The sequence below is a fragment of the Stenella coeruleoalba genome (assembly GCF_951394435.1).
Source record: "Stenella coeruleoalba genome assembly, chromosome: 2".
Classification (NCBI taxonomy): Eukaryota; Metazoa; Chordata; class Mammalia; order Artiodactyla; family Delphinidae; genus Stenella; species Stenella coeruleoalba.
Window position 1 is genome coordinate 162,548,949 of NC_137147.1, and position 12,619 is coordinate 162,561,567.

The 12,619-nt window shown below is 41.1% G+C and overlaps 1 protein-coding gene across 5 annotated transcripts in view; it reads right to left on the bottom strand.

Annotated features, from left to right (window-relative positions):
* UPF2 (UPF2 regulator of nonsense mediated mRNA decay) overlaps positions 1-12,619 on the bottom strand; it is a 212,927-nt gene that overhangs the window by 111,961 nt on the left and 88,347 nt on the right. For 2 of the 5 annotated variants that reach the window (XM_079912671.1, XM_079912668.1), the window contains exons 20-21: positions 9,793-9,934; positions 8,346-8,466 (exon numbers count right to left, since the gene is read on the bottom strand). In XM_079912671.1, coding sequence (XP_079768797.1) covers positions 8,346-8,466; positions 9,793-9,934 — 263 coding nt within the window. Of the gene's footprint in view, positions 1-1,833; positions 3,122-6,819; positions 8,467-9,792; positions 9,935-12,619 lie in introns of those variants that run through there. The other 3 variants (XM_079912672.1, XM_079912670.1, XM_079912669.1) reach the window with 2 other exon arrangements.

The window sequence follows — 12,619 nt, forward strand, 5'->3', positions numbered from 1 at the left end:
ACTTTAGGATCCTTACAATAATCTCCTGTGAGTTTAAGTGAATTCAAATTGGGTCTCTTTCATTTGCAACTAAATGAAAGAGCTTCTGAATAGCTGGAGGTTTACCCCCCACCCCGGTCCAAGCACACAAAATTTTAAAACCATTTTAGAAGGGAACCTGAGATACATTTCATCTCTGCCTTTTATAAGAAGATATTTTGTCTTAAAAAAAAATTATCCCAGGTTTTCCATTATGAGTATTCCGAAGATATTCTATGATATGGCTGGAGTTATTAGGAAATCTGAGGTCTACACCTCTCTTTGCTGTTGGCCTCACCACTCTGGGCCTATTTCCTTTCTACAACAGTTATTTCTGCTAATCACAAAAATTCTGATACCGCCAATGACTGATCTCACTACGCTGAAAGTTAAGTCACCGCACTGCTCAGGATGACTCCCCATCTGCAAAATGAGTGTTTCTTCCAGGACTAACATTCTACGTGTTCCAGGATTACTACCTAACCAGGTCTCTCGGGGTCCTGTGCCATGCTCTCCCCTTTGGTATTGCCGCGTCCTGCTTATGTGGTTTGCCTTTTCTAGTCTGGCTCCTTGTTGGGCTCTTTCAGCTGCTGTGTGCTATCTGTCCAGCCCCCGAGTCTCACACAGGTCAGGTACTCTATGGGGTATGAGCTCACAGGGCCTGGGCGGCTCTCGTAGGCAAGTGCAGAGACTCACTGGGAGAGTGACCCCTGGGCTGCCTAGAGGCCTTCTCAGCTTATTTGTTCCCCCAAAAGGCATCAAAGGATCAAAGGGAGAAGTCTGACAGCAAACATCAGGTTTTTTCACATCTTTGCTTACCTTTGGTGGATCACAAGGTGGGGGAAAGAGGCCAAAAGACTGACCAGCTATGAGAATCAGTCTTCTCCAAAATCCAGCAGGCTTTCCCCCTTATTTATGTTTTTAAATATAAGCAAGCTCCTTGGTGGTTAAAACAGAACCTATCTTACGTGTCACTAATCTTTTGGTCACCAGTAACCGATCTCTGCTACAGAAATCTAACGGAATAAAGCGCAGTGCTGCACCCCATCTTATTTGGTCTACTTCCTTTATGGTTACACCTGCTAGTGACCTTGTTTATTCCAGATGAAAGATGAAAAGTGAATGAAGGTGAATTATCACAGCTGATTTTCAGATATTCTCTGCCTTGTGCATGATACACAACAGAATTACCCCTGGTTCCCTCTAACAATTTAAACTTGGAAACAATATAAACATGACAAAACTTGGAAACCATTCTCCTCAACACCGAATAGCAAGAAATAGGACACAGGTCAGCAAGGAAGATGGCGATGAGGGTTGGAAAATAGGGTTAAGAGAATTAAGTCGAGTTTTGAAACTTCCTTCATGCCTTCTGGATTTGTCTCAGCCAGCCTTGGAATAAACACCTGGAAAGAAATTGAAAACGACGGTTCTCGCAATTCCCTTCTGAACCACCTGCCTTACAGAGGCGTTTATCAGCCCTGCGGCACACACGTGGGTAAGATCATAAACACCACCCCAGGCTAGACTGCGCTGTACCAGCATTTTCCATCATAACCAGCTTCAAGCCTGTTCTAAAAATGTTTATTCTATTGGACTCCACTGGCTACTTTTTGTACTGACCCCAAAGGTAACTAACTCAGGAACCCAGGAAAACAATGCAAGTAACAGATGCTAAAGGGAGAGCAACAATACTAGTGAAATGCTAAAGAAATCATCTCTGAGACTATTTTATAAAGAATAGTGATGACCGTGGAAGATACTGATTTACCCATTTAATAGGTTTCCAAAACCCAAACCAAATAAAACACAACCACACCAAATCTAAATTACAACACTTTATTGCAGCATCGGCAAAGGTCAGATTTCTGAAGCTGGTGAAGATCGGGCAGCATTTCCATGTGAAATGTTACAACTTTACAAGTTTTGTTTCTTATTTAATTCTACATGCAGAAACTGAAACATGGTAAAAGAAAAAATGCAAAATAGCTAGAAAAAAAGATGTAATCAAGTTGTAGCATACAGATGTGCTCTTCAACTAAATTTACTATGCCTATCGGAAAGCAAACGAAAGACAACTATCCTAATAAATTAACAGATTGCCAGAAACAGACTAAGAATGCTCATTTCTACTTAGTGGGGGGAAAACAAAACAAAACAAAAGAAAAACAAAAGCAAAATAAAAGCTCTACTGTTTCCATACTTTGTTTAGAGACAGAGGCTGTAAACCCATGAAGGTCAACAAAATCTCCGGATCCCCTTCTCGCTGTCCTTCGTCCATCTTCTGTGACATCTGCCTGGTTCGCTGTCTGTTTTCAATGATACTTACAATGGGCTCAACTATCCCTGTTCTTAGGCTGGTGTCAGACTCCCCTAAGCCATCTGGGTACATGCTTTGTACACTAATCGTCTTCACATTTTCTTTTTACCCTAGTAGGCAATGTTACATTACTGACTCTGATGGGTAAAACTGATTTTTCTCCCTCATCCCTTGTTCCTCTTGAAACAAATTCCTAAACAAAAGCCTTCCTGGTGGATTATCTGGTATTTGGATATCTTTCATCATTTTGTTGTCCTGCATGTAAGTTTTCACTAGAAGATTTTACTGCTTGCTCTATACTTTGCTACTATAGTCCTGGAGCCCCCAAATGTATCTTCTTCCAACTTGGGATGTTCAATTCAGAGACACTGTAACTCAAATCAAGTTTAAACTCAAGTTCATTTCCCCCATACCATTACCATTACAATCGTTTCTTCTTCGGCTCAATCATCTCACTGACGCTCTTCTTGGTGTAACTGCTCAGGAATCAAGTCAACCATCTCATTTTTGACTGCATTCTCAAGAGAAGATGAACCCTCGCGTGATTTCCATTACAAAAGGCCTTTTCTGCCTTATCTGGAAGCGTCGGCTTGTTCCGGTGTTGGCAGAGGCTGCTGTTTCTGCCTCATGGCCCCAGCCTGTCCCAGGTTTAGATTCGCAACTCTCTAGACCGACATGCTGAGATGTGTCCACTGCTCTCATTCAATTGCTGGAGGACTCCACTATCCACAACATCAGATACAGGACCTAATGAAATGACACGTGCTGCTGGATCAACGTCTCCTAGAGGCACAAACAGGGCAATGTTAAAGAACCAGGACTGAGGACGACCCTCCAGCAAGAAAAGGCCTCTAAAAAAGGCCCCAGCCACTATTCTCTGATGTCTGCAGACAAGTCAGTGCTTTTTAAAGAGCACACAAACTCCTACTGAACTAAGAAACAACAGGGGGCGGAGGGGCACTAAAAAGAGCAATTCTGATGCTGATCAGAAGGGGGTGGTCCCAGTAGCTCTCCTGTTAACTACTTTCTAAGATGCTGAAAATTCATGGTTTGTGTCATGGCTGAACGGTGTACCCTCCAAATTCACATGTTGAAGTCTAACCGCAGTACCTCAGAATGTGACCTTATTTGAAGACAGGGTCACTGCAGATATAATTTGTTAAGATGAGGCCAGATTGGTGTAGGATGGGCCCCTGATCCAGTGTGACTGTGTCCTCGTAACAGGAGGAAACCCAGACACAAACATCCTGGGAGAACGCCACGTGACGATGAAGACATGGGTCAGACGGTGCTGTGGAAGCCTGGGGATGCCAAAGATTGCTGGCAAAGCACAGAAGCCAGGAGGGAGCCTGGAGCGGATTCTCCTCTCAGCCTCAGAAGGAACCAACCCGGCCCTGACCCTGGATTTCGGCCTCCAGAAGTGTGAGGCAAACCGTTCTGTTGTTTAAGTCACAAAGTTTATCATGCTTTCTTTTGACAGCTCTAGCAAACTCATACAGGTTGTCTCTCACAAGGCAAGTTGCATTAGCAAGAAACTTTCAAAGAATAAAATGCAAATACGGAAAAGTCTATCTTCAGCTGGATACATCCGTTAAGTCGTGCAGAACTGAACTGAATGGGAAAAGGTCAGTAGAAGTATTCTCTGAGAGAAAGAAACAGTCTCTCCCCTGATGTCAAGACAAAGCAATGGTCTAAAACAGAATACTTTAGATAAACGCAATGAATGACAGGAAAAGCGTTCACAGTCTTTGATAAATAAGACACACTTATTATAACCCCTTGCTACTCAGAGTGTGGTCCACACTCCAGCAGCTTTGACATCGCCTGGGAGCTTGTTAGAAACTAATCAGAACCAGCAGTTTAACAAGAGTCAGGATGGTTAAAATAGGTATTTTAAAGTTTGAGGAGCGCTGGTATAATCCACACAAATTTATAGCATATAAACCATATTAGTATTAACACTTGCCAAAGATGCTGAGTTTCACAGTTTATTCGACACTCACAGGGTAGAGAGCAACCCTGTCCTGCACTACAGAACACCTTGGTAATTGTATTACTTAGAGTGCTACTGCCATTTTAACTCATTATAAGCAAATGCTTACTCCTTCTTAGAGCATTCCTGCCCAGGGAGAAGGACTGAAATTTTAACTTACAGCCCTATTTCAATCCTGATTATAAAATATAAAAATCATTATAATTAATGTCTGGGAGCCTTATCAAAATCTACAAGTAATAAAAACTTAAAACTGCTTTAATAACCAGTTTCCAAGTAAATTTCCCTTTATCTGACATATAATGTCAACAATTTAATATCTTTTTAAAAAAAGTACTAGCCAAGTTAAGAGTCAAATTGAAAACAGTTTCTCAGACCTCACTCACAGAACCCCCCTCTGCCTCTTCCTACAGGACTTCAGCACGCAGACACCCAAGGACCACGGCTCTAGACGCACAGGTTCCTATTGAGTCTGGCCCAGCGTTAAAAATAGAAGAAAATAAAGAGGAGCCAAACTACCAAAAGACACCACCCATCACCTAACGTTCTTCCACGTGACTACATTTCTTCACTTAAGTTTAAAAAATAGCAAAGAACATTTGGTACTTGAAAGGCTTCAAAAAGTCACTTTTACACATTTGCTTGTTCCTCTACAATGTTCATCTGAACCTGCATTTTAAGAGCACTGGCTTTGAGAAGACTATAAAACCATAAGACTTTACAGAGGGCCATTTTCAAGAGTGTTGGACAAGTTAGGATTTCTTTTTCCCAAGTCATTATTTGAGGAAGAGATTTAAAATAGGTAAAGCCAAGTAGCTCAAGAGGTGGGAGTCTCACAAAATCAGGAAAACAAAAGGGAATGAGGGTGCTAGGGAGCATAACACAGGGAGAAAGTTTGTTAAATGACTAAGCATAGATTTTTTTTGAAGTCCCTCTGTCCATTCAACAAATATTTACTGGGCATCTACTATGTGCCAGGCACCAAGAGATATAACGGAAAGCAAGACAAGGCTTCATGTCTGCCCTGAGTCTTCAATCTCCTGGGGGATGGAGACAAGCTAGCAGGTGACGAAGCACAACAAGGTCTGGGAAAGCACAGTGAGTCAGGGCAGCAAGGTCAGGCTCCCGAGTTTCAAGGGGAGACCTGACGGAGGAGCAGGAGTCATCCGGGGAAGAGCCCAAAAGGGTTCCAAACAGAGGGAGGCAAAAAAGGGCATAACTAGAAGAGCCAAAAGGCCAGCTGGGTGGAAGTAGGGGAAAAAATAGCAAGAGGTAAAGCCAGTAAGGGGAGTGCACCCCCATCATGCAGGGTTGTGTTAACCAACTGAGGAGCTGGGACTTTTATCCCACAAGCCACGAGGAGCCACTGAAGGGTTTAAGCACAAGAGCTCACTCCTGGTCAGACGGCAGGTTTGCACTTGAGAAAGAACACTGTGGGGAGAGCAGAGAGGATGCATTGGAAGGGGTTGAAATTGGAGACTGAGAAGCATATCTGGAGGCTGCAGGCAGTAATCCAGATGAGAGGTGACAGTAGCTTGATCTAGGATCTCCATGGCGGAGATGGAATAAACAGGGCCAGTGTGAGAAAGCCATTTACCAGTAGAATCAGGGTATTTGTTAATTAACTACACAGAGAGACTGATGCAGAGGAAGAGTCAAAAACAAAACCTCCTTTTCTAGTTTGGACAACTGCGAGGGCAGAGCTTCCGTTCACTGGGCTAGAGAACAGAGGAGGGGAGAGGATGGGGCGGGGATACGCTGAAGTTGAAGTTCCCGAGAGACGTCTAGGTGGTTGTTCAGAAGACAGCAGGTGCACGGTCAGAAACCAGAGTGGAGGCTTGGGCTGGAGACCTGGCTGGTAATGGAGCCACAGGAGGGGACACCTGCGAGAGCGCTCGGCGTAAGTGAGGAGGGGCCAAGGACCAGCCTGAGGGGCACGGGTGTTTCCAGGAGGAGGCAAGGCCACCCCGGAGTCAGGAGACAAGCAGAGGAGGCAGACAGTGAAGAAGACCAGGAAGGGCAGCAGAGCCGCAGAGGTCACGGGAAGAGAGTGTGCTGACAGAAGAGGGGGGCCCATGTGCAGAGCGCTCCAAGACAGCCACCCAGATGGCTGAACGGAGCACTGAGGCGGCCGGGCCAAGGCCAAGGTGTCAGGGAAGGGGCAGGGAGGCAGATGCACAGTGAGTGCGAGGTGAGAGAGAGCCAGCGTGGCCAGTTCCAAGTCTGGCTGCCTGCAGGGCTGGAGGGAGGGAAGGAAATCAGAAAGGTAACAAAGAACTTTGAAAAACGACTGAGTAACTGGTAGCAAACTAAGAAAGGCACATCTCTGTGTTCATATACACAACTACAGCAGCATGTTTAAGCTGATACACCTGCTTTCCCATATTTTATTCCACACTCCTTGAGAAATGCTTGGTGCTTAGACTCTCCATCAATGATTTTTTAAATAAATACATGACTAGGGAAGAATTAGCTGTCAAGTACCTGGACCTGGTTTCTCAACTGGACTATAACCCTTAGAGTAAAGGCTCTGTCTTCTACTTCTGAATTTTCCATAGTGCAGGACTGAACCCATGGAAGGTGCTGGATGAAATGTAAGCTGAGGGGAGCAAATCCTACTGCAAATAGTAATTATGTAGCAAATGTCACATTTATTGATTCTGTAAAGTCACCCAAACATTGAAAAATTAGGAAACGATGCTACTGTTACAATACCTAAACTGAGAAAGGATTAGGAATTAATAGAAACAATGCTGTTCAGAGATGTTAGGCTGCAATATGGCCGGTGAAGTTGATGAAAAATGTCAAGATAAGAAAGAGGAAGCAGACATTACCAAGAACACAAAGGTATATATTTAAAGCTACTCTAAGAAAATGTAAAAGGAGAAAACTAAAATTTCCATGGCCTCTTTCTTAACTTAGCACAATAAAAGGTATTATTAAAGGACTTTAATGAAGGTTGGGTAATTTAAAATAACCTAATATCTTATGCCTATTGTACATCATTTGTAACGTACATTTCTAAAAAAAAAAAATTACACTCAATAGCTGTTAAAAAACAGATCCCTAAACTGTCAATGACAAACCAATTTCCTAAACTGCAATTTGATTAGAGTTGTCTGAACATATAGTTCAAAGAAAAATGTTACCAGGAACACGAATATACTTAGTGAGTGAAGACACAGGCTGGAACATCTGTGCTTTCTCCAATGCTACTACTCTCCTCAGTGGACCATTTCTCTACCCCAGCACTCTTTTCTACACCTGCTCGCCTGTCTCCAACAACAAGGTGACAACATTTGAGGGCTGCTGTAGAGCCTCAGTCTAAATACCCCAAGGAAGACCAGTAAGAGCACAAAGCCTATGTCACTTTTGATAATAACCCAAACACAAGACAGAAAACAAAGTTGATAGGTACGGGTCTTTAGATCAGATCCCAGCAACACTTTCAACAACTTTAAAAACAAGATGAGTGAGGTCTTAGGCAATATCTTCTATATGAAATACCTTCCAGAGTTTTAATTATTTCACATTAAGCAACTCAAGTTTAAGAAGAACTGGCATAGATCCCAGCAGGATATTTTATAATTTAAAAACAAACAAACAAAATACCTCAAAACAAACTCAATCTGCATGACTGAAAGTCTAGTAACAGGTTTTGAGTTTTTGTAAACACTATGATTACATAACACTGGCTTGAGAGATTCTAACAAAAAGCCTGTGACTTCTCTCAAACTAATCTGTAACTAGTCCTCAAAAGAGGAAACTAAAAAATCCGAAGAAGCCCACTCAGAAAAAGTGAAAGCCAAGATTGGTGTGGCTGAAATTAAGATTAAAAAACAAACAAACAATTTTATAAATAGGTTTTCTTTACTCAAATATCTACAACTCAAACACTTTTCTATTTTGCTAGTCATTGGGCCTTGATCATTAGGTATAATCCAGAACTATCTAATTTGCTCACATGGACACCATGAAAAATAGCTAAGGCAGAAATAAGAGAGACCGTCCTACCTCCCACCAGTCTTAAAGATTAGATCTGCATTAGGCGCTCCCTTTGGATGTTGGTAACGAGGCCGCCGCTCCCGATTGGTGTTTGCTGGAGCCGGCCGCTGGGCAAGAGACTGCAGCATTTCTGGAATTAGGAGCAAAACAGAAAAGGCATTTAACGTTGGTAAATGTACTCCCAAGAAGCAAATAAAACCCTACGGAGATCAAGTTTATTAGTCCTGTCAGGTAGCTGACTAAAGAAAAATAACCATTATATGGACTAAAATGATTAATAAGTACAAGAAGAGCAATCAAGAGAGGAGACATGCTCTTGAGTATCATTTAACATCCAAAGCTCCCTTTACAGTCAATGTGGCCACGATGTTAAGTGTCCTGAGGCAGTGAAACAGCGTAAGAAGCAGTTTAGTACAACAGCTATCAGCACGGTGTTTGGAGCCAGATAATATTAGCTCAAATCCCAGCTCTGCCACATACTAGCTATGCGACTTTTGGTTCAGTTTCCCTAAATGTAAAATGGGAATAATAATAAGCACTTATCTCATAGAACTGTTGTGAGGATTAAGTGATTTGATAAAGTACATAAGTGTCCGGCCACAGTAAGCACTTACACTGAGTGTTATCTACCATTATTTATTATTAAGAACATTGGGTATCAACTGAACTGGAAGAGAAGATTCTAGAAGTGGGATTTAAAGATAGAAACCTGGGACTTCCCTGGCGGTGCAGTGGTTAAGACTCCACGCTTCCACTGTAGGAGGCACGGGTTTGATCCCTGGTCGGGGAACTAAGACCCCACATGCCACGAAGCGTGGCCAAAAAAAAATATTAATTGATAACAAAAAAAGATAGAAAACCAACTATTTATTTATACAACAATCTCTTGCACAAAAAGCAGTCGGTGAGTATAGCACTATACAGACAGCCATGTTATGGCTCTAAAATCTGGATGCCAGGGGAATGACAAAAGGCTGACTTATGAAGTGTCAGTGGACTCTATATGTAAAGTTCCAGTTAATCCAAGTGTGCTGGGTATGTCTCTATAAAACTGGAATCCTAACTTGATGCCCGCAAATCTGAAGGAATAGAGGGTCCTCGAGACCAGGATTCTCAAGTAGACAAAAGAAATGACATTTGTTGAATAATAATTTGCTCACAGTTGACTGGCAGCATGAGGCAATTAAAACTTGGTACTATATCACTTGCAAACATAGCTCTAACAGTATAGAACCTAACTGAATTATGGGGGAAGCAAAATATGACGAAAATTACATTAGTGTTACTTTACAAAATAAGTGAGAGAAAAATGAAGACAGAATGGAATATAAAAAACAATCAACTTCTCAGGCTAAATATATACAAACATGACATGAAAAGGTGCAGAATAAAAGCTTTGATGTTCTGTACTTTAAAAGCTCAAATTTCCACTTCCATCCTGAAAAAGATTTGATACCTTGATAATCTTCTTGTTCTTGCCGTTCATTGATATCTAGTGTGAGCTTTTTCATTCTCATCCTCTCTTCCTGTTCTGCCTGTTGCTGGTTCCAATGATTTGCAGCAAGTTGGGAAGACATGGGTACATTAAGGATCTTAAACTGAGAAAAAAAAATAATAAAGAAATCACAAATGGCTTGAGAAAATCAAAGAAAAAAAGATTTCAAATAAATTAGTAAGTAGAATTAAATGAGTTTAGAAAAATAATAATCTTTCCTTCCTTAATAAGTCAATAAAGACAGCATCATCTAAGAACGTAAACAGACAACAGTGTTACTCTACTAGAGACAAACCCATTAGGGCTGGATGGGAAGTGGAAGGCCATCAAGTTCAACCTCCATCAAGTTCAACCTTTTCTGCACCCTGTTTGGGAGCACACATCTAAGCAACAGGGGATCATTTTCCACTGTACAGACCCTATTACATATGGCTAACTATCAGAAGAGGTTTTATACAGAAAGCTGTAATCTGCACCCTTTTCATTTCTACCCTCTGGAATCAGTTCTGCCCTCCTGAACTATACAGTCTAGTCCGCGTTCAGGCTTAACAGACCTTCATATTCCAAAGATAGCTGTGACACCGGAAAAGAGAAAAAGTTAATCAACTGACCAATAAGATCTATTTCTCTATTATGGGGGAGAGTTCTTATCTACGGAATGGTTTGTTTTTAGCAGGATGTCCCTGTTTCAGGACTGTTAACAAGGACTGAACTATAATAAATATATTGTGCATTTGTTTAAAACAATCAAAAAGTTCTTTAAAACATTACATAATGGCTCTATTACATTAAAACTTTTGCTTTAATGATCAAAACATTTTATTTCATTATTCTAATTCATAGACATTTAGATATAGAAAGAAACTATCAACAGTATTATCCTTTCTTTTCAACTACTTACTTCATTGGTGCAAATTTTTCTTTTCCTACTGACTACAGAAGAAAGTTATTTCTGGGCACAAATCTGGTGCACAAAGAGATCTTTCACTTAAAAACTAAAGATTCCTATAAAGCTACACATTTCACATTTCTAAAAAAACCATTGCACCAGAAGGGCCAACACCCAAAAGTCAAATAAAGAAATAAAAATCAGAACAAAATATACTTTCTTTTTCAGACCACAAAATAACAGTGATGTTTCTTCAAATAATGTTCCTAAAATTGAACATTTTCCAAAATTCCAAATAATGTTTATGAGTTGAAAATTTACTTAATAACCAAGTACTCTGAGCTCTCATTTCATATTTGCTAACATTTTAAAAATAAAGTTCAATAAAAATGTTTCCTTAAACAAAATTTCACATTTTAAGAAATAAGGACTTCACTCCTCATTCTGAAGCTATATAGGTTACACACTATATAATCTATCCACTTTGAACCAAAAATATTTCTTCTAAAACACAGACATATGGTCCTATGTTGACCCATACAATTTAGAATTCCGGACAGCTGAAATGAATTTACCTTTCAAAGCTCCAAAGTTTCTGAAGGTAGGTTTTAATTTTATGCCTACACGTTCTGAAAAGATCAAATGGGGTGTGCAAATTCACAGGTATACTGAATTTTCATGTGTGCCTCAGAAAAGGGAGGGACGAATGAAGAAAACTGATTATTTACTGTTGTGTAATTTGATTTTCACAGAAAGATATTCCTAAGGCTCCTTTTAAATAAGAAAAATCAAGGCTCAAGAAGTGTGCCAATGTAGTACAAATGTTCAGGAGCTGTACGGGAATAGGAACCAAGGCCTACCGAACTGATGTTGCCACGTACTGCCCTTCACAATTAAAAAAAAAAACACAACTTCCTTTTTGTGCCAAGAAATCTGGCGATGAGGGGAGAGCGAGGGAGTGGAAAGGGGAAGCTGAGAGGTTTTAAAGAAAAAGAAAATGAATCAGACCTAAAATGTGATGACTGAAATAGAAAAGTCTACTCAGAGTACTAAGTCATTCCTAGAAAAGAAAAAAGCAAAAACTCTGGGCTTTGAAAATCCTGGTAACCATGGTGAACTAGCAGTTCCAAGTGCTGAGAAGAGCAATTTTACAAAGATCTCACTCCAACACCAAGTTTAGGGTCTTGATCAAAAACAAACCCTTATTTTTCTAGGGACTGGGTGGAGGATGAGGGAAAGGGGAAATGTGAGGGCTCATCTCTGGCCTGAGGGTGAGAAAGCGGGGGAAATTTCCTAAAAACTTGATAACCCTAGAACCTGCGACGGAGGAAAGTCCTATTGACTAGAAAGGAATTAGGAAGACAGTGTCTGAAAAAGATACAGCAGTGCTCGGAATCGAAGTCAAAGTTAACTATTTAAACATGACTCATGATGGAAACCCTGTTCCCAGCCCTCCATTCTGTGATCCTAACTGGTATTCAGTTTTCATATCTCAAGATTTATTTGCAGTATAGCAAAATAATGGTATACTGTACAACTTTGATCTTTTGAGTAACAAGAAATTACCTGACCAAAGCAGAGATAAAAAATTAAGGTAGGCATCATCTCCTGGAGGCTGTGCTAGGAGGGAGGAAACAGAACATCCCTGCCCTCACAGAGAACACCTCATTCCAGGTCTTCTCCGGTCACCCCCGCAGCAGCTGTCTCCCTCTCGTAGCCTCCTCCCCACCCGGTCTCTTCTATCCTCTTATCTTGCTTTATCTTCCAACACAGCACTGTCTCCAACCTGACATTACTTCTTTATTGCTGCCTCTCAATACTGGAATGAAAGCTCCCAAGAGAGGAGGGACTTGGTTGACTCCTGCATTTCTGCACATGGAACAGTACCTGGTATGTGGC